The sequence below is a fragment of the Fragaria vesca genome, linkage group LG3 (assembly GCF_000184155.1).
Source record: "Fragaria vesca subsp. vesca linkage group LG3, FraVesHawaii_1.0, whole genome shotgun sequence".
Lineage (NCBI taxonomy): Eukaryota > Viridiplantae > Streptophyta > Magnoliopsida > Rosales > Rosaceae > Fragaria > Fragaria vesca.
In genome coordinates this window covers 23439948-23467055 of record NC_020493.1, presented here as the reverse complement: position 1 = coordinate 23467055, position 27108 = coordinate 23439948, and the positions used below count along the sequence as shown (strand labels likewise).

The window sequence follows — 27108 nt, the reverse complement described above, 5'->3', positions numbered from 1 at the left end:
AAGAATATAGGAGCGGAAAAGAAAACTGAAGTTAAAATTTGTTTGTTGCACTGAATCACTAATACACAGAAGATTGGGAAAGCAAATGAATTATGAGAACTCCATTATCTTAGAAAAAAGTAACATTTTTAGTTTATATATGTGGCATCACAAGAAATCTACCATTCAATGAAAAGAAAATAATTCAGTTGATCACATTGCATACCTAGACAAAGAAATAGAGTTGAACTTGGTTACTTCCTGCAATGGAAGTCAGAAGCTGAACTTGGGATTTCGCAATTGGAACCTAGATGTTCTGTTGCATCAAAATAGGACAAAAAATAAAAAAGACTATTAAAATTATAGATTTAAACAGAAAAGTAACATTCTAAGAGTGTCCATAATGTTGTTTGTAACTTGCATTATTAGAGTAAAGAAAACAAAACAATCATCAACTTTAAGCATTCTGCATAATTTTGACTTTTGTTGTTGTTGTTCACATTATGACTGATAACAAAGAAAAATAAGATTGAAAATAAAAATGTTATTTTAATTGTGCTTCGTGGTGTTCTGTCTTGTCGTGGGAAGAATAAAAACTGAATCAAATCAGTTTTTGCCCAATTGCTGCCCTACAAAATACAGAAGAAAAGAACAAACAAAGTAAATACGTCAATACCTGACACGCCGAGGCTGAAAATGAAAATTGGTTCCTGCTTTTGAAGGCTTTGAAGAGATCGGAAAAAGTTGAAAATAAAAGCTTGGGGCAATCCTCCACCATCAAGTGTTCCAATGAAGGACACTCAATATCAACGGCAGCAATTGGACCATACAACATAGGAAGATTCATCAAACCCAAGTTCTTCAGTTTTGGTAGAACCGTCTTCGCCTTGGTCACTGCTTCCATTACTCTTTCCAACAAAGGGCAATCCACTACAAGAAGTTCTTCCAATTGAACAAGACAGTCCGCTACATCAGATGCGAACAGACTTTGCAGCAGCAGGCAACGGTCAATGGTCAAAATTTTAAGACTCTGGAACATTGCATGTGGAGCGGGACCATTACATATGCTTCTTAGTGCTTCTAGACGCAACAAATGCATCTCCCTCAGTTTTGATTGTTCTGGCTCGAACCCTTCGTATCTAAACACATATTCCAATTTGACCATATAGTTTAAATCTAGTTTCTCCAGATTTGGTAGTCTCTGTACAAATTCTGATACACTCCTCAAAATCGTACACGAAAACACATGAAACACCTTGAGATTTGAGAGAGACCCAGGTGGTAACTCACCAACACACAACTCCTCCAGGTGCTTCAGAAATTTCAGATGCAACTCTTCCAAATTCTCAAACACGGGTCCGGTTTCAACTCGTCTTGTTGTGTTCACCAACTCTTTCAAGTACACATAAGAAGAATCACGAGCACACCCAGCAACTGTGAGATGCTTGAGTTTATGTAACCTGCCATGGTCATATTCCATAACAATGTCACTCATCCCTCCGCAACGGTTGTACTCTAGCTTCTCTGTTTTCTCTGTCACCGCTTTGATAAACCAATCAGGCAAGGTACTGATGGTTGCTCCATTAAGAAACAAGGATCTTGAATTATGATCTCCTTGTTCGTATACAGAGTTGGGGTATCTGCCGTTGATAGTTATACAAAAGTAATCCCAATCTGGTGCGACCTCAACATTTTTAGGGATGAAACTTTCATCGGATAAGCCAACCTGCAATATTTTCAAATTTGATAAACCAGCTAACTCATCAAACCTAATAATATTGGTTGTTTCTGTTGGTCCCTCAGCTACACACCACCCGTTCTCCTCAAAGCCACAGTACACCATGTATAATTCTTCTAATTCATGCAACTTTGGTATCACTTTAGATGGAATTGTAAAGGGAAATGTGCACATCAGCCGTCCTCTTCTAATTATGAATCGTATCGCAGAGGAATTGACGTCCAAAATCCTTAGATTGGTCAAATGTCCTATTTCTCTTGACAATTTCCCCATGGAACAGTCTCTGATACTAAGAATTTCAAGCTTCTTAAGTTTCCCCACAACAGAAATGTCAATCAATTTGTCGCAACCATTTAAATACAAAGCTTGGAGGTTGGTGAGGAGACTAAATGATTGGGGTAATACAGAAATATCAGTGTAACTAAGATCCAAGACCCTTAACTCTTTCAGATTCAGGATGAACTTTTCGGGGATCTCACTTAGTACAGCATTCCCGTTTAGTAATAAAATCTGGAGATTTGGACATACCAACTCTTCTTCAGGTAGCTTGCGAATTTTGTTGTTCATCAGTGAAATTGCAGTGCAGCCTTCATGCAATACCCGTGGAGCCCAATCCTTTAAACCACGACCAGCTTCCACCAAAAACCGATGGCAATCTTCAGATTTGGCAATTTGAATGGCTGTATCCCGGATGACATCATGCATCTTTACACATCCTTTTTCCTCACTATCCAAAAGCAAGCTAGAATTTTTCAGGTACTTGACCACTGTAACTAATCTTCCTCTGGCTACTTCCATTGTTTTCGCATCTCGAAACAATCTTTTTCCGATCGCGTACCGGAACAAGTCTTCTATGTAGATGGCATGGTCTTCTGGGAACAGGCAACAGAGCAAGAAGCATGACTTGTGGTCGTCATTTTTCAAGTAATCATAGCTTAATCGTATACAACTGAACGCATTTTCCTCATCTTCCTCATGGTTGGGATTGACATATTGCGACTGCTCTAGGCTGTTAGCTGCCTTCTCCCATTCCTCCTGGTCCTCATCTCCGAGTGCCCTTGCAACAGCTATCAATGCAATCGGTAGACCCTTACACTCTAAAGCTACCCTCCTTGCCACTTTCTCAAATGAGGTGGGCTCAAAAGAAATTGTTCCTGCATTTCTCACGAACAAGGTCCAAGAATCTTGATCTGAGAGAACTTTGAGGCTGATCTTTTCATGGCACTTCATGGCATTACAGACATTCAATCTCCTGGTGGTGAGTAGCACTTTGGACTTGCACTTTTGAAGCTCATTGTAGGTGGGAATCCCTATCTTTGACAACTCTGTTCTCTCCCAAACATCGTCCACAATTATCAGGAGTTTTTCTTTTCTCATGATCTCCTTATGCAACTTATTTGCTCTTCCAGCTTCTGTCTCCTCGACGAATTTAAAGCCCAACAAATCTGCCAATGTACCTTGAACTTTTTCCAAGTCAAGGTTTTGGGATACGACAGCCATAATCCAGTGGTTAAAAGTACCATTTCTGCAGGCTTGTGCAGCTACATGTCTCACCATGCTTGTCTTTCCAACGCCGCCCATGCCATAGACACCAACGGCAGTAATCTTGTCATCTGTTAGCGCCTTCATAACCTTGTCTGTCGCTTCTTTTGTTGCTCCAAATGCTTGGAAATCATCTGTGAATTCAATTGCATCTGGTGGTACTTCACTGCGGAGAGATTCCACAATCTTGTCAACAAGTTCTTCGTGAGTCCTACAAGGAAGAATTAAAGAGTTATAAGGATTAAAACTTAAGTGTTAGGTAAAATATATAGATTACTTCTTGCAATGGAAGTCAGAAGCAGAGCTAGAGACTTCACGATTGTAAACCAGATGTTCTGTTGCATCAAAAAAAGAAAAAGAAAAAAAGAATTACTATTAAAATTATAGATTTAAACAGAAAAGCAACATTCTAGGAGGAGTGTCCATAATGTTGTTTGTAACTTGCATTACTAAAGTAAAGAAAATGAAACAATCATCAACTTTACGTATTCTGCATAATTTTGATTTTTGTTGTTGTTGTTTACATTATGACCGATAACAAAGAAAAATAATAATGAAAATAAAAATGTCATTTTAATTGTGTTTCGTGTGTTTTGTCCTGTCTTGGGAGCTCAATTGTTTTAAAAGAGTGGGAAGAATAAAAATTGAATCACAGATATTAATTGATAAAATTAATAGAATTGAAATTGAAGGCACAATGCTTACTTATAATCATTTGTGTTCCACCCTGAGATATTGGCCACTTTGCTTATGGCAGCCCTCCATTGATTCAACTTGTCTGATTCATGTCGGCCAGAGGTTTCATGCTTAGAGAAAGCTTCTTCGAAACTCTTCTTCTGATGTCGAACATCAGTAGGATCAACTTCAAAAAAAAGTGGCAAAATTCTGTTGTCTTCCATGGACAGACAAATCTCTCTAAGTTCCTCCAAACACCAAGTAGAAGAAGCATAATTTTGCGAGAGAATTACGATTGCAAACCTCGACTCTTTAATTGCCTTTATGAGAGTGGGCGAAATGGTATCCCCTACTCTAAGATCTGGTTCATCCATGAACGTTATAATGCCACTTCTACGAAGTCGATCGCGTATTTGGGCTGTAATCCCTTTGCGAGTGTCAGGACCCCTGAAACTCAAAAAGACATCATACTTCCAGCTGCGAGTTGACGATGATGAAGAGGAGGAGGCCATTGAAAACCAGCAACTGATTTCCAGACAGAAGCAATGAAGGGAGGAGACGAAGAAGACTGAATGTGAGACTGTGACTGGAAACAACAAGAGATCCAATAATGTCTCCTATTGCAGGTCATTGCCTCATTGGAACCCACGAAAGGCAAAAGCTTGTGAAAATTATTTAACCCAAAAGAAAGTTGTTAACAACCATGACATAGATAACTAACAACTTGGCCACAGAAGTATTTTAAATGAGTTAGTTATCTGAATAAGGTGATTTTAATTATCGGTTTCACATGGTGAAAATGTCATGATACAAAAATGTCAAGTACTTAAAACCTATTGCTTGAAAAAACACCAAACCCAGATGTTATAATATCTCAACTTGCTGCCGGCCAATAAGATAATCATATGTAATTAAACGGCCATCTCTGATTGCACATTGAGATGTTTTTCTGTTTGTTTCGAAAATCAGAGTAACACAAAACGACCCAGCATTGAGATGTACATGAAACTAGTATCAACCAATCAATTGTAGTCGGATAGAAAATCCAACACAAACTAAGCAACCAGTAACTGATCTCCAATCAAACTAACTCAAATCAAATACAGAGCCCATAAATTGATCATATACACACACATGCAGAAACACAGTAAATTAAGGAACAAGAATGGTAAACAAAGTGAGGTCACTTGTACCTTAACAAGAACGCAGGCAACTCAATCCTGATTTTCATCCGAGAATGGAGACGATGATAGTTTTGAGCTGACAGGCGTGTACTCTCCACGCGCGGAAACCGGAGCGTCAAGAGCTAGCGGCCACTTCTATAGTTCCCGCATTTCGGCAATGGATGAAGAAGACTCCGGGCCCGACCCATGTAGTTGTTTGGGCCTGGCTTCTCATATATGTTTGATCCACAAAAGCCCAAATAACTAGTTTTCGTACCCATTATCACACAAATAAACACACCCCCCTCTGATATGATTTGCTTGATGAACAAAGAGAATTTGAAGCTCTGAAAATTTTGGATTTTACTAACTCATCTCTTACACCTAAGACTGAATTTATTTACAAGAATATTTCCTGACCTATAAGCATATATATGTCCTAACTTTGAGCTGAATGGGTAATCTAGAATATATATAAAGTTACGACAGTTCTAGAGCTCCTCTGTCACCAGTATCCTGCAGCATCTTCTGACAGTTAACAGCTACAGCTGCTGGACCATTTTGAAGCAAGAGGTGAGGCACTGATATTGTCACACAATATGCAGGGTGATTCGGAGAGGTAAAAATGATACTAGTACAGTAGTACGTAGTTTACAAATCCATACAGCAATCTCAGTAGCAGAGAGATTTCTCATTTTTGTTAAATCAGCTCTCCACGGGTTCACCTTCTCCATGCCATGTCTTGCCTTGCTCTTATGCAACTTAAGCGCCACTTCATAACTATTCTTCTGATATCATACATCACAGGGATCCACACGATAAAAAATTGGCAGAATTGTATCCTTGCCTTCCATGCATTGGAAACAGTCCCTTATAAAACCGGAAGAAAACCGCAGAAAAAAAGGAGAGAGAAAAAAGGTGAAAATGTTGTTAAGTAAAAAATAAAGGAGAATACATTGATCTCACAAGAATTGTTGGGAAGGTCAAATGATATTATACAGACCATTTTAAGCCCATAGAACTATAAAAATAAAAATAAAAATAAAAATAAAAACAAGAAGAATCCAGCAAATCTAAATGAAGAAAGACTCTTCTAATTTTCAATCTTGTTAATCATATCCATCTTCTGTTGGATCTGCACCTTAATAGAGGATGACAGGTATATGATATGAGATCATATCATGTGAGTGTACTGTGATTGTATTCCAAAGGTCTATGGAAACAAAAGGAAAAATACAAATCAAGATTCAAATTGAAGAGATCAAACCTCTTGATCGCAAACAGTGGTCAACCTGCCTTGATTCTTAGTTTGTTAGCCTTAACAGCTATAGCATAACATGTGAATGATGTGATCTTCTGTTGTTATTGATCAAAAGAGATACCTCAACTTTCTTAACGCTGTCTAACCATCTTGCATCAGTTTCAAAAGTGGTTCAAATGATCCCTGTTCTACCATATATCCATTTAGGCTAACTGACACTCTAGTGTCTGCTCTCTGGTGACCAAAAATGTCTTCAAATCAATCCCATTAAACTGATTCTTCATACGAACACAAAGTATCTAGCGAACTCTCCAAAGAATGAAAGTCTAATTATTAGAAGCCTAATGGTAAAAGAAAAGAAAAAAAAAGGAAAAGGAACCATTGATGATTGAGTTTCAAAAGGATAACCAGAATTTGAATGCACAGATCAATCTCCGGATGCAATCATCAAATTATATAGGCAAAATATAATACTTATTGGCGGTGTTTGTTTGCCCGGTTAAGTAACTGGATAGGAGAAAAATATATCTATTCCAGCGTTTGGCAGTTCAGTTTGTTCTAGGACAGGATATTATGTCTTGTCAGACCAGGATATCAAAACCTGTTAGAAAGGTGGGATATAAAAAAGTCCAGCCGGATCTAAAGACGACGCAAGTACGCGACCCTCCTCTCTGCGTCTCCGCGCGAAATAAAACACTTTATCATAGCTAGTTGTACAGATCGAAGCCCAAAAGCTCGACGACCGTGATGTGAGCGACGACGACCTGGCCGGGAAAGAGAGCCTTGTGGACGGCGCCGGCGGAGAGGCTGAGGACTTTGGAGGAAGATTGGGAAAGCTGCAGGAGTCGTAGATGATTTCATCTGGGCATGTAATAGAGTTGACAGAGGGACGGAGGCTCTCATCTACTTGCCGCCACTGTTAATTAGCTTGAGGCATTTATGTTCGCAGAGGAATTGAGAATTTGACGAATTGGGCTTTCGATTGTGTTGAAGAAGACGGATGCTGACCAGAGATCTATTTCTTCCACATATCTATTCCCGTACTAATCCTTCTAACCAAACAAATGAAAGGATTTGAAATAAATCTAATCTTATCCTAATCTAATCTTGCTGTTATCCTAATTCAATCTTATCCTAGTTACCAAACGTGCCCATTATCTGTATGATGGTGTCTGATGGTAGAGGGGAAATAAACTCCAATACGTCCGGGTCCGGGCCCTCAAATTCCTCCGACAGGCGGGGGAGGTCCTTTGACGAGGGGGTTTCTTTTAGAACCCTTTTCGGCTTCAAGAGATAGGGGAACGGGGGAACCCTCCGTAAATAATAATCCACATCAAGCAAGCACAAAAGCCATTTGTCAGGACGCCTTTCTAATACAAGAAATATTGAAGGACTTGTAACTTTCTACCCACATTTGAAGTCACAAACTCAAAACTTACAGAAGTAAATGGTACATTCACTATATATTCAACAAGTAATGCAGGTGTATTGTTTTCCTTTCACAAATTTAATATCTTTCATCAATTAATTATCAAATCCAAATTAGAAAAAAGAAATGATTGATAACGACGAATTATAACAAGAAAAATAAGAATATAGGAGCGAAAAAGAAAATTGAAGTTAAAATTTGCTTGTTGCACTGAATCACTAATACACAGAAGATTGGGAAAGCAAATGAATTATGAGAACTCCATTATCTTAGAAAAAATTAACATTTTTAGTTTCTATGGCATCACAATAAATCTACCATTCAATGAAAAGAAAATAATTCAGTTGATCACAAAACATACCTGGACAAAGAAATAGAGTTGAACTTGGTTACTTCCTGCAATGGAAGTCAGAAGCTGAGCATGATACTTTGCAATGTTCTGTTGCATCAAAATAGGAAAAAAAGAAAAGAAAAAAAGAATTACTATTAAAATTATAGATTTAAACAGAAAAGTAACATTCTAGAAGTGTCCATAATGTTGTTTGTAACTTGCATTACTAGAGTAAAGAAAACGAAACAATCATCAACTTTAAGTATTCTGCATAATTTTGACTTTTTTTTGTTGTTCACATTATGACTGATAACAAAAAAAATAAGAATGAAAATAAAAATGCTACTTTAATTGTGTTTCGTGTTTTGTCCTGTCATGGGAGCTCAATTGTTTTAAAAGAGTGGGAAGAATAAAAATTGAATCACAGATATTAATTGATCAAATCAGTTTTTGCCCAATTGCTGCCCTACAAAATACAGAAGAAAAGAACAAACTAAGTAAATACGTCAATACCTGTCACGTAGAGTTTGGTATAGTTGTGGATCATCGAGTTGGACTGGGTCAGAAATGGAGGCTGAAAATGAAAATTGGATCCTGTTTTTGAAGGCTTCAAAGAGATCGGAAGAGGTTGAAAATAAAAGCTTGGGGCAATCCTCCACCATCAAGTGTTCCAATGAACGACACTGAATATCAACGGCAGCAACTGCACCATACAACCTAGGAAGATTCTTCAAAACCAAGTTCTTCAGTTTTGGTAGAACCGTCTTCTCCTTGTTCACTGCTTCCATTACTCTTTCCAACAAAGGGCAATCCTCAACAAGAAGGTCTTCCAATTGAACAAGACATTGGGCTACATCAGATGCGAACAGACTTTGCAGCAGCTCGCAACGGTAAATGGTCAAAATTTTAAGACCCTGGAACATTGCATGTGGAGCAGGACCATTACATACGCTTTTTAGTGCTCTTAGACGCAGCAAATGCATCTCTCTCAGTTTTGGTTGTTCTGGCTCGAACCCTTCGCATCTAAACACATATTCCAATTCATGCACACCGTTTAAATGTAGTTTCTCCAGATTTGGTAGTCTCTGTACAAATTCTGAGACACTCCTTAAAATCTTACCAAAAAATACATGAAACACCTTGAGATTTGAGAGAGACCCAAGTGGTAACTCACCAACCAACAACTCCTCCAGGTGGATCAGATCTATCAGATGCAACTCTTCCAAATTCTCAAACACGGGTCCTGTTTCAACTCGTCTTGTTGTGTTCATCAACTCTTTCAACTCGTCTTGTTGCCCAGCAACTGTGAGATGCTTGAGTTTATGTAACCTCCCATGGTCATATTCCATAACAATGTCACTCATCCCTCCGCAGCGGTTGTACTCAAGCTTCTCTGTTTTCTCCGTCACCGCTTTGATAAACCAATCAGGCAAGGTACTGATGGTTGCTCCATTAAGAAACAAGGATCTTGAATTACGATCTCCATGTTCGTATACAGCGAGGGGGCGGTATATAGAGCTGGTGCATCTGCCGAAGATAGTTATACAAAAGTAATTCCAATCTGGTGCGGCCTCAACATTTTTAGGGATGAAACTTTCATCAGATAAGCCAACCTGCAATATTTTCAAATTTGATAAACCAACTAACTCATCAAACCTAATAATATTGGTTCTTTCTCTTCGTCCCTCAGCTACACACCACACGTCCTCCTCAAATCCACAGTACACCATGTACAATTCTTCTAATTTATGCAACATTGGTATCACTTTAGATGGAATTGTAACCATACCACCCGTTGCCCAAGAGCGATTGACATCCAAAATCCTTAGATTGGTCAAATGTTCTATTTCTCTGAACAATTGCCCCCTGGGACAACCTCTCATACTAAGAATTTCAAGCTTGTTAAGTTTCCCCACAACGGAAATGTCAATTAATTTGCTGCAATCATCTAAATACAAAGCTTGGAGGTTGGTGAGGAGACTAAATGATTGGGGTAATACGGAAATACTAGTGTTGCTAAGATCCAAGACCCTTAACTTTTTCAGATTCTGGATCAACTTTTGGGGGATCTCACTTAGTTTCTTATTCCCGTTTAGTAATAAAATCTGGAGATTTGGACATACCATCTCTTTGGGTAGCTTGCGAATTTTGTTGTTCATCAGTGAAATTGCAGTGCAGCCTTCATGTAATCCCCATGGCGCCCAATCCTTTAAACCACGACCAGCTTCCACCAAAAACCGATGGCAATCTTCAGATTCGGCAATTTGAATGGCTGTATCCCGGATGACATCATGCATCTTAACACATCCTTCTTCCTCACTATCCAAAAGCAAGCTAGAATTTTTCAGGTACTTGACCACTGTAACCAATCTTCCTCTGGCTACTTCCATTGTTTTGGCATCTCGAAACAATCTTTTTCCGATCGCGTACCGGAATAAGTCTTCTATTTTGATGTTATCGTCTTCTGGGAACAGGCAACAGAGCAAGAAGCATGACTTGGAATCCCCATCTTTCAAGTAATTATAACTTAATCTTATACATCGGAATGCATCTTCCTCATGGTTAGGATTGACATATTGCGACTGCTCTAGTCGTTCAACTGCCTTCTTCCATTCCTCCTGGTCCTCATCTCCGAGTGCCCTTGCAACAGCTATCAATGCAATCGGTAGACCCTTACACTCTAAAGCTACCCTCCTTGCCACTTTCTCAAATGAGGTGGGCTCAAAAGAAATTGTTCCTGCATTTCTCACGAACAAGGTCCAAGAATCTTGATCTGAGAGAACTTTGAGGCCGATCTTTTCATGGCACTTCATGGCATTACAGACATTCAATCTCCTGGTGGTGAGTAGCACTTTGGACTTGCACTTTTGAAGCTCATTGTAGGTGGGAATCCCTATCTTTGACAACTCTATTCTCTCCCAAACATCGTCCACAATTATCAGGAGTTTTTCTTTTCTCATGATCTCCTTATGCAACTTATTTGCTCTTCCAGCTTCTGTCCCCTCCACGAATTTAAAGCCCAACAAATCTGCCAATGTACCTTGAACTTTTTCCAAGTCAAGGTTTTGGGATATGACAGCCATAATCCAATGGTTAAAAGTACCATTTCTGCAGGCTTGTGCAGCTACATGTCTCACCATGCTTGTCTTTCCAACGCCGCCCATGCCATAGACACCAACGACAGTAATCTTGTCATCTTTTAGCGCCTCCATAACCTTGCGCATGGCTTCTTTTGTTGCTTCATATTCTTGGAAATCTCCTGTGGATTCAATAGGATCAAGTGGTACTTTACTGAGGAGAGATTCCACAATCTTGTCAACAAGTTCACTGTGAGTCCTACAAGGAAGAATTAAAGAGTTGTAAGGATTAAAAGTCAAGTGTTAGGTAAAATATATATAGAATTGAAATTGAAGGCACAATGCTTACTTGAAATCATTTGTATTCCACCCTGAGATATTGGCCACTTTGCTTAAGGCAGCCCTCCATTGATGCACCTTCTCTGATTCATGTCGCTTAGAGGTATCGTGCTTAGAGAAAGCTTCTTTGAAACTGTTCTTCTGAAATCGGACATCCGTAGGATCAACTTCAAAAAAAAGTGGCAAAATTCTGCTCTCTTCCATGGATAGACAAATCTCTCTAAGTTCCTCCAAACACCAAGCAGAAGAAGCGTAATTTTTCGAGAGAATTACGATTGCAAACCTTGACTCTTTAATTGCCTTTATGAGTGCGGGAGAAATAACATCCCCTACTTGAAGTCCTTGCTCATCCATGAACGTTTTGATTCCTCTACTACTAAGTCGATTGCAGATCTCGTTTGCAATCCCTTTGCGAGTGTCAGTACCCCTGAAACTCAAAAACACATCATACTTCCAGCTGCGAATCGACGATGATGAAGAGGAGGAGGCCATTGAAAACCAGCAACTGATTTCCAGACAGAAGCAATGAAGGGAGGAGACGAAGAAGACGGACTGTGAGACTGTGACTACGCAATACAAGTCTACATTGACTAAGCAAAGAAACCCAATAAATCTCCCTAAATCTTTTACAGCTTTGACTGATTGGATATGAGGAACAAGACCCGGGGTGAAAGGGTGAAATTCTGGTTTTTACTATTGAGGTGAAACTGTTCCACACCGGTTAATCAGTGTGCTTTAACTTTACCGTCCATAATTGGATGCTGAGGACCCATGCAAATTTACAGCCGCTTTTCCTACTAAATTCACTGGAAACTTCCCAGAAACTTCCCACCGATATGTATCATTGATATTTACATCAACTTTTCCTGCTCAATTCACTGGAAACAACACGAGAGCCAATAATGTCTCCTATTGCAGGTCATTGCCTCATTGGAACCCACCAAAGGCAAAAGCTTGTGGAAATTATTGGTGCTTATGGGTCCTATGGCATCTTGACCTAAGAAGTATGAACATTGAGGTTAGTTTTGGAGGACTCTAAAACCAACAGATATGCATATATACGACATAGCCTCTGATAAACAATAGCTTGGGGAAATGGTGACTTGTAGCAAGGACCTCTGGGATCCCCAGAACCAGTTTGACTTCATCTGGTCCTCACTCTTGCTCTTGCATGTGTACACTTTAAATTTCCTACAACAAAAACAAGTTAACTTAAGAACCATCAAACATCAGAAGGCAAATACTGAGAGGAGTTACAGGCAAATCATATTTTTGGCTAATTATAAAAGTGAAATGAATTAAGCAATTAAAATGCTCACATGTATTACGCAACAATACCATTTCACATTATGATATAAGATCCATTAAGTCACATATCTAAGAGTGAAAAACAGCAAAAAGAAGATGCAGAATATTATGCTCATTTCCAGGGCTGGTCCTGTGGAATATGAGGCGCTGTGCGAAACTTTGAATGTGGCCTTTTTTCTTTTTGAATGTGGCCTTAGTTACACAACTTTGATCCCGAATGTACAAACTAATATTAAAACTCACAATCTCTCGTTGAAGTACAAGAAATAACATATTCCTAAGATTCTTAAGAAGAAAAATGCCAAAAAAAAAGAAAAAGGAGAAAGAAAATGGTGAAAACATAGAAAAAAAAATTGTAGGAAACAGTCCCTTATAAAATCGCAAGACGAAAAACGCAGAAAAAAAAAGGAGAGATAAAAAAAAGGTGAAAATGTTGATAAGTAAAAAATCAAAGAGAATACATTGATCACACAATAATTGTTGGGAAGCACTTGCAGTGGAGTCAACTGATATTATACAGACCATTTTAAGCCCATAGAACTATAAAAAAAAAAACAAGAAGAATCCAGCAAATCTAAGTGAAGAAAGACTCTTCTAATTTTCAATCTCGTTAATCATATCCATCTTCTGTTGGATCTGCACCTTAATAGAGGATGACGGGTATATGATATGAGATCATATCATGTGAGTGTACTGTGATTGTATTCTAAAGCTCTATGGAAACAAAAGGAAAAATACAAATCAAGATTCAAATTAAAGAGATCAAACCTCTTGATCGCAAACAGTGGTCAACCTGCCTTGATTCTAAGTTTGTTAGCCTTAACAGCTATAGTATAACATGTGAATGATGTGATCTTCTGTTGCTACTGATCAAAAGAGATACCTCAACTTTCTTAAAGCTGTCTAACCATCTTGCATCAGTTTCAAAAGTGGTTCAAATGATCCCCGTTCTACCATATATCCATTTAGGCTAACTGACACTTTAGTGTCTGCTCTGTGGTGACCAAAAATGTTTTCAAATCAATCCCATTAAACTGATTCCTCATACTAACGCAGAGTATTAGCGAACTCTCCAAAGAATGAAATTCTAATTATTAGAAGCCTAATGGTAAAAGAAAAGAAAAAGGAAAAGGAACCATTGATGATTGAATTTCAAAAGGATAACCAGAATTTGAATGCACAGATCAATCTCCGGATGCAATCAGCAAATTATATGAGCAAAGTTTAATACTTATTATCTGTATGATTGTATAACATCAAGCAAGCACAAAAGCCATTTGTCAGGACACTTTTGTAATACAAGAAATTTTGAAGGACTTGTAACTTTCTACCCATATTTGACGTCACAGACTCAAAAGTTACAGAAGTAAATGGTACATTGAACACATATTCAACAAGTAAATAAGTAGCAATGAGAACTGAAACAAAAATACATTGAACAGAGTGGAAATGAAAGGCAACTAACCAGAAGTTGGATGCAGAGAGTAACGATTTACTCAAGCCAAAGTAGACTCTCTTCATACCCAATCATTCTGCGGCTATATCTATCCATATGAACCACTTCAGTCTTCTCTTCCTTATGATAACTCCTGACCAGCTTCGCCCCGCTTCCTGATTCAGTATGTATCTCCAGAATTGTACAAGTTTCGGTAACCAAGATTGGCTGGACAAAACTTATCTGCTCATCAGGCTGATCGGAAACCCTCACTTTAAACAGCTTAGTCCAGGAGTTACCCTTATCATATTCCCTCATGACCCACAAATCCATAGGTACAAAAGTAGACTAGTCATGTACAAGACTAGTTTCAGCAGAAAACTCCAAAGTCGGAGGATTCTGTAAAAATGCACCCAAAGAGACAGAATCTCATCCCATCTAGCCATCTACAATGCACCCAATACAAACCATACATTATAAATCACTATTACAAACTTCATCTGCTCCAAAATTTAGAAAAGATTCCAGATTTTTGGCCTGTAATTACTGAATTGAGCTCAAACCAAGTAAGCTACCTCAATTGGAGTCACCTCTATCACATAACAATGCATAACATTCGCTTATGGAACTCAATTATAAGCTATCTAAGTTCATATAAACAATCACAGCTCAAACTATCAAGAAAACCGAGAGAACCCAATAACAAAATTCCATTAACGGAGTCAGTAAACAAGAAAAGTCGACGACTTTGGAAAACTAGCTCCAGTTCCAGAAAATTGTGTCAAAAATTTTCATTTCTTTTTTGTTGTAGTGAAATCTATGAAACCAAACAGATTAGGGTTTACCTCATAAAGTGAGACAAGGCAAGAAAGGCGCCACCTTTGAAGATTAAAAGAACAGACGGACTGAAAAGCCAGAACAGAAATCAAACTGAAAACACAACAGACTGAGAGAGAGGGTCGAACTGTCGAACAACTACTTCAGAATTTTTATTTTTTGCATTTTTTTTTTCATTTTAAAGGTGGGACACCCAATCCCGGTAGGCCCACCATCCTAACAACCGCCTAGACGTGATCGGGCTACGCCTAACCCGCTTAGGCCCAAGCAAATACAAATTTCAAGTTCTTTTTTCCATTTTTTTGTTCTCAAAAAGGCGGGACCCGCCAGCCCTAGTAGGCCCACTATCGTTGCAACCGCCTAGCCCGCTTAGGCCCAGTTTGCTTATGGCTAGCCCATCTAGGCGATTTTTTATTTTTTTTTAGCGCGCGTCGCTGTAAGAAGCCAGTGCCGAGTAGAGAAGCAAGAAGTCAGGGAGTTCACCAAACAATAACTGGGGCTGTGCAGAAAGATCGAGATCTCCAAGAAGGTGGACAATCTTTTCCAACGTGAAAGAACCCAGAATGGCTTAGCAGATAAGTGATAACCAGGACATAGCAATTTCTAAAAGACAAAATGTAAAGAGGGCACTCGGTGCCAGTTTCCTTATTCGTCCACAAAAATGAACATAGACTAATGCATACATGTGCAACGAAGCTCCTCCAACAGGTAACCAGAGTACCCTGCCTCACTTGGAAATTGAGATATATCATCGCGGCAGCTCAGGGCTGACTGTTTGGAAGCTTGACGAGTACGTTGTGCTCTGGTTTGTGGTCGCATTCAAAGTCGAGATGAACAAATGCTCGCTCAACTTCTGGAAGCTTCTCAAGTTTTATCTGGAGGGTCTCTCCAATGGAATGTGCTTCTTTCAAGGGCAAATCCTCTGGGAGTTCAATGTCAACCTGTTTCAACAAAGCAATTGTTCTCAAAACAGTTGCATTTTAGTACACAGAAGAAAGGATTTAATCCGATAACGTCACGTAATATTGTACTATTGAAGAATCATTTCTAATATGACTGACCAACCTCCACAAAATAAAGAACACCAAATGTGTAAGCACGAACTGTGTCAATACGCTTCACTTTAGGGTGCCTTATGACAACATATGTCAACATTTGTAGGAATTCAGGAGGGGCAGATTGTCCCACAAGCGAAACTGCAAGTTTCAGACCACGGTTAGACTAGTCCAAGTAGAAATACAATGAACAACTTCTGAATTCATTCAAACAAGATATGACACTATCAGTGTGTGCACTCTAAACAAGGATCAAGATCCTCTGAAGCTAATTGTGTGCAGTTTTTGTGAAGTTCGTTAGATCACCATCAGTCCATCACCATCTTCCAATTCACAATTTGGAAGTCTTCCTAAGGTCAAAACTGCAGTGAAGAGAAGCTGAAAAAAGTACCTGCATTTTCCATGACAGTTTTGGACCAGTTTATGATCGTGTATAGAGCAAGGATAATAGCACCACTAGGATCAATCCACCAATAATACTTATCAGCAAGTACAGCAGCAACTAACCCCACTACATTTGTTACCACATCAAAATAATGATCCTGGTCATTGGCATTGGAAGATGTCAAACAACTTGGAAAAAATAAAACACAATCCCTCGGTGAAGAAAATTAACAAAAAAGGAAGAAGCACTAACCTCTGCATAGGCACGGACAATCTTATTTCCTGAGGTTCTGCAATAGAGCCACAGTGCAAGTTTTACCACAGTGGCAAACAACATGATTCCATACAACCACGCCAATTGATCTGAGGTCATCTGTTCAGTGGGATCAGCTGTAATCAACTGTTCTAAGGCCTGGATCAATATCTGAAACCCTGTAAGGAGAGGAAAACATAGAAAAGTGAAGTTGGTCGGTGTTAATGTATGAAATGTAGTCTGCTGTAATCATATTTGGAACTTAACCTTGCAATCAATCAATGGTAGAAAATGAAAATAGTAATTGAAAAAGAAGGCAACAGCATTACATTTTCAGAAAGACTAATTGCATATCCTTATCATTGTGTTTCTATTCTACAGTTCATTATCTTGAGGTACACATCATGCACACTGGAAATATATGGCAAGAATGTTCACACAAAATCTTTATGTGAAGAGTAAATTATCAGTAAGCAGAGTAAATGAATCTTTGTTTGCCTTCTTCTCTGCACCAAGATATATAACATGACCGTTCAACGTTCGATACTCCTCTAGTCATCTAAAATCGCTTCAGGGATATCCTAAAATATGTCTGCAATAGGAAAATATAACAGTAACCCGAGCTAGATTGGCCACTAATCCCTCTATTCATAGTCTTTGATGTTACAATTGCTTGCTGACTATGAGAAAAGAATGTTAGACAAGGCAGAAGTTGGGTTTCCTTAACTAAACTTATCAATCAACAACAAAGATCACAAAATAAAAAATAGAAGCTAAAACATTATAGATCAATTTAACTGGTAAAGAAGTTCACAACATATTATGACAAGAGAGAAAAACAACAGATACTAGTACCAATTTGGTATCATACTAAGGGCAAGAAAAACTACAATGACATACCAAGTGTAGCCATGACAGCAGCAAAGATGATTATACCAACAGGCTGCACCCTCAATTTTCCAATAGGATAGTGGTAGATGTTAACGTTCTTCATTGCCAGGTGAGTAAACCAGAGTATGCCACCCGCCATGAGATCTAGTAACGAATCTAGTGTTGAAGCAGCAATGGCTATGGACCCACTTTTTACAGTAGCATAGATCTGCACATTCCAATAATCTTATAATAATGTAAGAACCATACTATTTAACTACTTCTATAAAATCATTATAACCTGAAAAGCTTTCTACAACATATTTTATGTAGAAGCAAATGGAAGTGACACATTACCTTAAGCGCCAAGAGAACTATATTTGCATAGTTGGAAATCTTCATTGCTCTTTCATGTTGTAATTGTTCAGCAAGATCTTCCTCATCAATGGAGTCAGAGGAAACTATAGCGTCAACTTCTTCAAAGGATTTAAGGGTTGCAAATTGCTGTTCATAGTATTCCTTCTCTCCTGCAATTAAAATGATGCAAATGAACACAGTGAGACCCAAATGGCCATTTCAAGGCTACTTAGTTGCACATCTCTTTGGTTGCAGAGAAAACCAAGATAAACAAAAGTCCAGGATAATCAATTTAACACCATATACCAAACCTTCTATACGGTTCCTCAGAAAATGAAAGAATAGACTAAAAAAATGACAGGATAACAAATGACAAAGGCAAAACAATTCCAGTTCAGTGAAAACTTCTACATGCAATTTGAAGCCCCAAAAAACATTTTATGACCAAAAGTGCCGATGATAAAGAGACATATCCATCCTGAAAGTGTTGGTCATCTTATCAAAATCCTTCGAATATTCTGGGCCCTAATCAGATGATTCAGATACAGTACCCAAGTTGAAGAATTTTCAGAGTTCAGTCAATACTCTGTATGCTTGTAGAGAAATACGATGACACCACAAATGAAAGAAAAGCCAAAACATAATCCAAAACATAGGGGAAAACTTTACCACAGAATCACAAACATTCTTCTCCCGCATTTTCCCAATCTTATCAAAACACATAAACACCACACCACACACGAAAACACAAACACCAAAACTACATCTTCCGGTTAATTCAAGAAAGCAAAAACTTCCATGAAATCACAAGCACAATTTTCTTCCACATTCACATAACCACACAGCCCCTTTTCTTTGGTTCCTCACAAAACTAAACAAAGACAAAATCTTCATCAATCAAACATTTCTCTTCCTCAAAAAACAAAACAAAACAAAACAAAGGCAGACACTTTATCACATAATCACAAGCAACCCTTTTCATAAAACAAAACCAACAAACCCAAAAATCTCCAACCTTCGGTTAATCCGGAGGCACGTGAGCAGTTGATGACGTCTGGCGACTCGGGGTCAAGACCAGCTCGGACCTTATTCGGCAGCCTCGAAACGAAGTCGTTTACGAGGGTGTTGTACGAGTTTCTCCGACTAAGCCGCCGACTACGTCCACCGCTTCCCAGCAGCGACGCCTTTTGACCGGAATCCGACTTGTCGTCCATTTTTCCGACCACCCAACAAGGGAAATGTGTTTGACACACGATGAAAACAAACGTACTAGAAAAAATCTGTGTCTCTATCTATGTAATTCTAAGAAGTAGCAAATCTTGAGGACAGAAGTGTTGCAACTGCAAACTCAATTAGGCACCAAATAAATCCCACTATCTTCTCTGCTCTGTCCGAATGCGATAACACATGCAAACGACACGTAAAGACCTTTCTATACTTGTCGAGTACCTCATTATTATTGAATTTACTGTGACTATTTTCTTGGGATTTTCTTTCCATTTCTATTATTGTAAAACCAGAACATGGAGTTCTGAGCGGATAATTCAGAAAAATAGTTTTTATAAGAGATATGAAGTCATGCATGACCTAAAAATTCAGAATACATTGTGAAAGTGATCGAGAGGTAAGAGATAAGAAGTGTGAGGAAAAAATCTAAGATGTGACGCACTACTTGCTCTTGGTCTACTTTTCAACTATACTTAGTTTTGTGTCATAATTCATTTTCTCTTTACTTTCATCATTGTATCTATGCCTAGAGAGAGGGATTAGAGAAAAAAAAATACACTGCTCCTTGTTAACAAAAAGGAGATAGTGACCGTGTGGGAGAGAGCGCGACAATGTTAAAATTTCCGTAACAGAATATAATATAACAAGTTAAACTAGTTAGCAAAATCAAAGTTAAAGAAAATCTAAATAACTTCTGATATTATTACAAGTTGAAATAATAAAAGAAGGAGTCAAACCTGACAATTAAACACTAAATTAAACTGCTCTCAAATACCATGATTTTTGCCAAGATGCATGTCGGCAACTCTAGCACCTGTTACAATATCACAACAACAACTTACATGGATGACATACGTGTCCATTTTTTGCAATGGATTTCTTGTACATTTTAAGAAAAATCCTTACGTTTGTTAAGCACGAATCTAATCGAAGTTGATTGACAATATAATCTTGATTTCTTTTTACAAACTTTGGATTCTACCTCACAACTACTTATTCTTCCAACCAAGAGGAAAGGAATCAATAATCATCAATGCCATGAGGACAATCAAGTACAGTTGGTTTAGTTGCAATGTTGCATGCCTTCCTATTGGTATACCAACTTTGTTTAGTGTTATGTAAATGGAGTCCAAGAAGAAGCAGTCATGGTAGACACTAATGACAAGAGTTTAGTGACTAAGAATCTTTTGATTTATGCTAATAAATAATGTCTCCCAACTAGTTTAGTAATTGTTGCAATGTTGCATGCCCAACTGGTCTAAATTGATGGCTACAATTTTTGTAATGAAAATCTCTTTTGTTCTATATTGTAATCCAACATCACTTTCTGAGGAACAAAAAAATTAATTAAGAGAAAAGAGGCATCATGTGACATCTATTATAATAGCATCTCCCATAATAATAAGTATTTGTCTTATGTAAATTACCACTTAAATTGCGACAAAATGTATTAAAACATTAAAACTAGAGCAGGGACTGATGTACATCTATATAGAGAAGAAGCGATTTTTGTCGGTTTAGATGAGACTTATGAAATTACTTAAAATATATTTCTGAAATGTATGAATCACATCTTTGTATTCATGACTTAAATAATTCTTCATTACTGTTGTTGTCGTATTCACGTTAGACTTATATTTCTTGATGGTTACTTTCTACGAACCAAAGGCCTAGGCGTATCAACAACAACCTGTCAAAAACAAAAAAAAGGTTTTCTTCAAAAAAACAAAAAGAAGGTGATCACTCTTTTATGCTCATCTGATCAAAGCTATGCAGACTACTAATTCTGATGTTATATGTTTGTTTAGATGAAGGATACATTAAGCATTCTTTGAGAAGTTAATTTTCCATTGCTCTTCCTTTATGCCAACCAAAGGAGATCTTAAAGGCACACATTATTTCTGCCTAACTCATGCTTGCCTAACTTTGTTTTCATTTAAGCCATGCTTTAGATGCATGTTTCAAGTTAATAAGAATTGACAAATCGAACTCAGCCACTAATGACTTTCATTGATGGAAACCATCAGCCCTCTAATAAGAACACCTCAACCAAAATTGCTAGCCTTGACACTTGCAAGTAATAATTTACAAGCGAAAAAATAATGCACAGTCATGCAAGCCACAGGATGAGAAACCTTGCTGATGTACTTAGCTCATGAAACCATAGGTTTCATCCTTTTGCAAACCGTCTTTCACTAGCAATGCAATGAAGCTGTTCTTGATGGTGTGCCTGGAGAAAATCATCTAAGTTTGAATGGGATGTCAAAAGTTTGTAGTTTGCTAGTATTCCTCACGCAAGTGTCGTGTAACTGATGAACCATAGTCGGAACACTTTCAACATAACCTTTCCTCAGTAGCAGTACGTCCAGTCCTACAAGGAAGTTCAGCCTGCAATAGTTCTTAATATGATATTAGCAGGACACTCACTGGAAAACCAGCTAGAAGAAACTGATTTCCAGTGAGAAAAGCAAACAGGGGTCAAGGGAGGACACTAAGAAATGTATTGACAGAAACCACACATCTGTAGAAACAAAGCAACGAGATGAAAAAGCACCGAATCTTATCGTGTCTTCGTCTCTTTGATAACTCAAAGTCCCACCGATCCACCATGGCCGCATAACAAACATCATGTGGGACGGACTATGAAGTTTGTCAAAAATAATGCAGTAACCATGGCTCAGAAAGTCAGAAGGTTGATCCCTGAATAATACTAGGGTCCCAAAATTGGCTCTCTTGGCCATCCAAAAAGCAGTAGTGTCAAAAGAGAACACAGCAACAGAAAATTGCTAGTCTTGACACTTACAGGTTATAGTATACAAGGGAATACACAGTAATGCATGCCACAGGATGAGAAACCCGACTGATAGTTGATCAATAAGCTATAGGTTTCATCCTTTTACAAACGATCTTTCAGTACCAATGCAATGAAGCCGCTAATGATAATCATCCCAGTTTGAACGGGATGTCAAAAGTGTGTAGTTTCCCAGCATTCCTCACTCATGTGTAGTGCAATGGATCAACAATAGTTGGAACACTTTCACGTCTCCTATCCCAAGTAGCCTTATAAAGAAGTTCATCCTGCGACAGTTCTTTAATATGATATTAACAGGTGACAGAGTCCTTTTGGTGGTCGATTTGTTTCTTCTTCTCACCCTGACGCTGTGACTTATTTGAAGCTTTGTCAGCCTTAGAGACAATTTTAGAGACTGTAAACCCGGAGACTTCAAAATTTAATGATCTATTCGGAAGCAATGAATTGCGAAGAACAACATCGATTCCATCATAAGTCCAGACGCTCAAAACTGCCTCTCCTTTAAGTCCAACAGCAAACCAGCCAAGACCTGCAGCAGCAATATCCACCGAACTTGAATCCCAGCTGTTTCCACTGATGTGAAACTCCTTTCTCACCCACTGTCCAAGCTCCTTAACTCTATTCTCTCCGATTGGTGGCTGAAACAAACCAGTTCATTTATATACAAGTTTATCATTCGTTGTCCTGAAAATTTAAATGAACATATGATAGTTATATCTTTCATTTTAGACTCACATCTAAATGACGGAGGCACAAGCATCATATTTAGGTATGCTGTTAAATAAGTTATGGATACTCGGAAAATTTGCATTAACAAGGCACAAGCCTACTCTCTTGATATTGACTGCCATCCAAATCCAGAAATACTGTTTCCTCTAAAAGTTATTTTTAATCAAATCATAAACAACTTGGCATTATACCAACACAGAGGAGCCTGTAGAAGCCACAGTTAAAATGTTGGTTGCTTATTCGTGTTTGTGAGGTGAAAACGCCAACAGTAACATCTTGAAGATGAATAAGACTAATGATTATCAGACTACATCCTGGATTGCACAACAATCACTTATTAATGATTATCAAACTAGTGCTAATCATACCTGTAACTGACGACCAAAATGTTTCTCTACCATTTCGGATGCATTTTCCGTTTTTCCCATGTGTAATGGAAGATAAGGAGATGCCCATGCCGTAACATAAACAGAATCAACAGATGATTCTTCTATATCCAGCCTCATAAGCCCAGCAATATGAACTGAATAACCATCCTGCAACAACCAAAGTATAAATTAATATAAGCCAGGACTAATGCTAAATGACACACATTTTATAAGTCACATGGAGCCGTCTAAGTTTGCAATATAGTGATCCTGGATTCCATGATGATCTATGCATTAGAACATAATCCAAATTCCAAAATGAGTGAACAACGTTAACTAATGGAGTGAGTGATCTTCCAATACCATCAAGTAATCAGTTTTCAAATGAGAAGACGCAATAACATTCAAGTTAAATAAGTAAAAGGACTTCTGTACATCAATCACTGGATTCCATCCAAAAATAGACACCAGCAATCTTATCAAATCATTAAGCTGGTTCATGATGGTCTTGAACTTTACATACTCTATATGTACAAAATAAAAATGGAGTTGGAATGCTATAGGTTAAACAAGGAAGATCGTACTAATTGAAAGCTAGCTGCAACTCTAAAAAACTTTTTTCACAACTTATACTATGATTGGAGTGCCACAACTCCTAGTTATGTTACCAAGGAACATTTACTATAAACTCATAAAAGTCTCAACTTCAGCCCTTAAAGGCCACTTTCACCATTCCTCCAGAAAGTTAAAGCCATTTATTTGGGTTATACAAATAATCAACATGTAGTCCTTCAACTTTATAAATGTTGATCGAGCAATGTATCAAAACAACCAAGTAGGGATCAAAAACATCACTACTAAACAAGAGTACAACATACTGTCCATACAATAGATAGTTTGAGATTTAAAAAAATGGCTTACCTTGATCCTATAGGTCCTCGGTTTCAACTCCTTGCTAATGTTTACAAGACTTTGCTCCTCTCTAGTCAACCTAGTAGTAATCTGATGAGGATTCAAAAGCCCCGGCGTATCAAACAGCTTAGTCTTACCCGGAAGCACACCTTCCACTCTCACAATCCCCAATGTAGTTCCAGGCACAGGCGCTTCTGTCAAATGAGTAATCTTCCCACCGCCATACTTCCCTATCGCATTGATCAAAGTACTCTTCCCCGCATTCTGCGCCCCTATCGCCCACACATTCCCCCTCGGCCCTGCCAAGCTAGCCACATCATCCACCAGATTCCTCAACCCCCAATCCCTCACTGCACTCACCAAATGCACACTCGTAATCTTCTCCGCCCCGCCCTCCCTTGCCCTACTCCTAACCCAATGCTCCAACCTAGTGGGCCCCAACGAGCTCGGCAACAGATCAATCTTGGTCACAACCAGCACCACTCTCGGCACATTTCCTGCTTTCCCCTGTTTCCAGGCCGCTGCATTCTCGTCAATCGTATCCGAGACAAGCTTTGCCACCTTCCTCGGAAACGAGCCGTCGAAATCCGCCGCGTCCACCACCATCAGCACCACCTGCCTCGTCCCGGAAGCCAATGCCAGCTTCCTCCCAACCGTGTGGTAGAAATCGAAATCCGGCAGCAGATTCTCCACCGTCGGATCCTTCACTCTCCCGTAATACCTCAACGAATGGCACCTGGCACACACCACCGGCTTTTCGGGCTTCGATTCTGAACCCAATCCATCCAATTTCGAAACCAAGCTCAAGTCTTCAGGTTCGATCACGAAACCCTTCTTCAGGGCCTCGTTGAATTCGGATTCTAGGGCAATCGGTTCGAGGTGGGGCCCCAATTTGTAACTTCTCGGGTCCTTTTTCGAGGGTTTGAGGAAGAATCCCGGGGTTTTGGGGTCGGATTCCTGCATGTGGACCCCGCAGCCGGGGCAGACGGGGGCGGCGGGGGCTTCATCGTAATTTCCGTCGCGGCTGAGAGAGAGGGGAGGAAGAGGTTGGGAGGAGGAGGAGGAGGAGGAGAAGGGTTTGAAGAAAGTTAAAGGTTGAAGCTTTGAGGGGGTTTGGAATTGGGGGTTAGGGTTTGGAGGGAGATGTGGAGATGGAGGTTTGGATTTGAAGGATTGGGAAATGAGGGAGATGGAGATGAGGGGCTTTAGCTTTGAGAGGGAGTGAGATCGAGCTATCATCATTGGGGTTCAATTTGTTTACAGTGAAAAGGGTTTAGGGTTTTAGACTTTTAGGTCAGAGAGATGACAAACGACGCCGTATTGATCACCATCTTTTTTTCTTTTTTTTTAAGGGTTTTACTTATTTAATTTTGAATTAAAACTTGTTTAAGTTTGAAGTTAACTTATGTTCAGTCCTTGTGGTTTTATTTTAATCTGAATGGTCTTTGAAGTCAGAATTTTTCATCCAAATAGTCTTTTTGTCAATTTTTTCTATTAAAGAATAAAAATATTATAATTTTTAACGGCCACGTCAGTAATTTAACTAAGAAAATTAATGGAATGACCATTTGGATGAAAAATTATGACTTTAAAGACTATTTAGATTAAAATAAAACTATAAAGATTAAACAGATATCAACTTCAAACCACAAGAACCGTAAATACTTGATCAAATTAAATTCTTACGGTATGGTTCTTCCCTGTCGTGTAAATTGTAAAAAAAACCTACTCTCAGGCTTGCACACTTTTTCTTCTTTGTTTCTCTTCTCAGCATCTTTCAAAACCAGAGCAACTTATACTTCCTACAGTCGGGTTGTTTCGTTGGTCCAAAGAATGAAAAAATGGCTACAAGGAAACGAGGGTATATTAATTCCATGTTGCAGGACGATTTACTTGCCCAAATCCTTAGCAAGGTCGACAACAAGTAAGATAGAAAATCATTCAGCGAGGTCTGCAAGCAATGGTTAAGTGTGGAACGTCTAACCCGACCATCACTTCGGGTTCTCCGACCCATGTTCCCACTGGATCTACTTCCCAGATTCCCTAACTTGGTCGATTTCAGAACAACACGGGAGGTTACTAAACTAAGAAAAAAGCAAAACAAACAAGCATGGTATTATCCACCGATCGACACCCGACTCGAATTCATAGCCAAAACATGTCCCAAACTCGAGACCTTCATGGTGAGCTTTCATGAAACTACACATGTCCCAAGTTATGGTCATTTGGGGACAAAAGGTCTAAGAGCTTTGGTAATTGGGCGTCCCAAATTGTCTAGACATGTTTCGGGGGAGCAAGGTTGTAGGGAATGCTGGAGTTGATGCGCTTTTTCAATCGGCACATAATAACTTCAAGTCTTTGCATTTGGATGTTAACTATCTCATCTCTGATCATGCATTTAGAGCAATTGGGGCATCTTCCATAAGCACATTAAGCACAATAGCACATTGGAGTTAATATCTTGTCTGAATGTTAGTGATGTAGGATTGGGATTCCTGGCAAATGCTAAAACCCTCAAGAAATTGATCCTTGAGCATTGTGATGGAATCACCGATACTGGGATCCAGCTTTTGGTCAACTTGGGTAGCTTAGAGCACCTAGAACTGGCCTCATTGAACAAATTGACTGATACCGGAGGTGTGGCAATCTTGACAATTCAAACCCTCAGGGAATTAAAACCGAGTGAGATTTGGAAGTTGTCAGACCGTACAGTTGTTGCCCTTGCTGAGAACTGCCGCAACTTGGAAGTACTTGTCTTGGATCGTATAAGGTATCGTATAGATGAACCTGTAACCGGAGCTAGCGTTCGTGCATTTTCAAGTCATAAATTCTTGAAATACCTTGCATTGCAACATTTCAGAAACATAGATCAGTCTATTCTTGCAAAATGCGGTTTTTTTTTAATACATTAGTACAAGTAGTAAAGCAAGGAGTCCTTCTAGAACAGTGATTATTCCAAGGCACATAAGATGTCCAATTAATTTTGAGCAGATATCAAAGATCACTTTTGTATATGATGCAAGTGAA

The 27108-nt window shown here is 38.8% G+C and overlaps 4 protein-coding genes across 4 annotated transcripts; all 4 read right to left on the bottom strand.

Moving 5' to 3' along the window:
- Positions 1–16: 16 nt before the first annotated feature.
- On the bottom strand, positions 17–4480 carry LOC101304466 (disease resistance protein At4g27190-like). The gene is made up of 3 exons (XM_004296110.1): positions 3965–4480; positions 656–3470; positions 17–295 (listed from the first exon to the last, which is right to left on the bottom strand). Exons 1-3 carry the CDS (start codon positions 4444–4446, stop codon positions 287–289), a joined length of 3306 nt encoding a protein of 1101 aa, XP_004296158.1. The 5' UTR covers positions 4447–4480; the 3' UTR covers positions 17–286.
- Positions 4481–8155: 3675 nt separating this feature from the next.
- Positions 8156–12601, bottom strand: LOC101304176 (disease resistance protein At4g27190-like). Its single transcript, XM_004296109.1, has 3 exons — positions 11545–12601; positions 8632–11454; positions 8156–8226 (listed from the first exon to the last, which is right to left on the bottom strand). Exons 1-3 carry the CDS (start codon positions 12024–12026, stop codon positions 8196–8198), a joined length of 3336 nt encoding a protein of 1111 aa, XP_004296157.1. The 5' UTR covers positions 12027–12601; the 3' UTR covers positions 8156–8195.
- Positions 12602–15132: 2531 nt separating this feature from the next.
- On the bottom strand, positions 15133–19552 carry LOC101292877 (metal tolerance protein 4-like). The gene is made up of 7 exons (XM_004294912.1): positions 19049–19552; positions 18034–18203; positions 17707–17905; positions 16807–16985; positions 16561–16711; positions 16180–16310; positions 15133–16055 (listed from the first exon to the last, which is right to left on the bottom strand). Exons 1-7 carry the CDS (start codon positions 19245–19247, stop codon positions 15876–15878), a joined length of 1209 nt encoding a protein of 402 aa, XP_004294960.1. The 5' UTR covers positions 19248–19552; the 3' UTR covers positions 15133–15875.
- Positions 19553–21729: 2177 nt separating this feature from the next.
- LOC101303892 (uncharacterized protein YqeH-like) lies at positions 21730–25323 on the bottom strand. Its single transcript, XM_004296108.1, has 3 exons — positions 24091–25323; positions 23170–23337; positions 21730–22710 (listed from the first exon to the last, which is right to left on the bottom strand). Exons 1-3 carry the CDS (start codon positions 25321–25323, stop codon positions 22363–22365), a joined length of 1749 nt encoding a protein of 582 aa, XP_004296156.1. The 3' UTR covers positions 21730–22362.
- Between the last annotated feature and the right edge of the window lie 1785 nt (positions 25324–27108).

Excerpts from the sequence above, each read along its gene's own strand:
- LOC101304466 (XM_004296110.1), bottom strand. The coding sequence starts at position 4,446 with ATGGCCTCCTCCTCTTCATCATCGTCAACTCGCAGCTGGAAGTATGAT. Across the intron at positions 3,471-3,964 it reads TGGAACACAAATGATTATAA|GACTCACGAAGAACTTGTTG; the intron begins GTAAGCATTGTG and ends TCTTCCTTGTAG.
- LOC101304176 (XM_004296109.1), bottom strand. The coding sequence starts at position 12,026 with ATGGCCTCCTCCTCTTCATCATCGTCGATTCGCAGCTGGAAGTATGAT. Across the intron at positions 11,455-11,544 it reads TGGAATACAAATGATTTCAA|GACTCACAGTGAACTTGTTG; the intron begins GTAAGCATTGTG and ends TCTTCCTTGTAG. Across the intron at positions 8,227-8,631 it reads TACCAAACTCTACGTGACAG|AACATTGCAAAGTATCATGC; the intron begins GTATTGACGTAT and ends TTGATGCAACAG.
- LOC101303892 (XM_004296108.1), bottom strand. The coding sequence starts at position 25,323 with ATGATGATAGCTCGATCTCACTCCCTCTCAAAGCTAAAGCCCCTCATC. Across the intron at positions 23,338-24,090 it reads CGAGGACCTATAGGATCAAG|GATGGTTATTCAGTTCATAT; the intron begins GTAAGCCATTTT and ends TGGTTGTTGCAG. Across the intron at positions 22,711-23,169 it reads ATTTTGGTCGTCAGTTACAG|CCACCAATCGGAGAGAATAG; the intron begins GTATGATTAGCA and ends GGTTTGTTTCAG.
- LOC101292877 (XM_004294912.1), bottom strand. The coding sequence starts at position 19,247 with ATGGACGACAAGTCGGATTCCGGTCAAAAGGCGTCGCTGCTGGGAAGC. Across the intron at positions 17,906-18,033 it reads TAGTTCTCTTGGCGCTTAAG|ATCTATGCTACTGTAAAAAG; the intron begins GTAATGTGTCAC and ends TGGAATGTGCAG. Across the intron at positions 16,986-17,706 it reads TGCTGTCATGGCTACACTTG|GGTTTCAGATATTGATCCAG; the intron begins GTATGTCATTGT and ends CTCTCCTTACAG.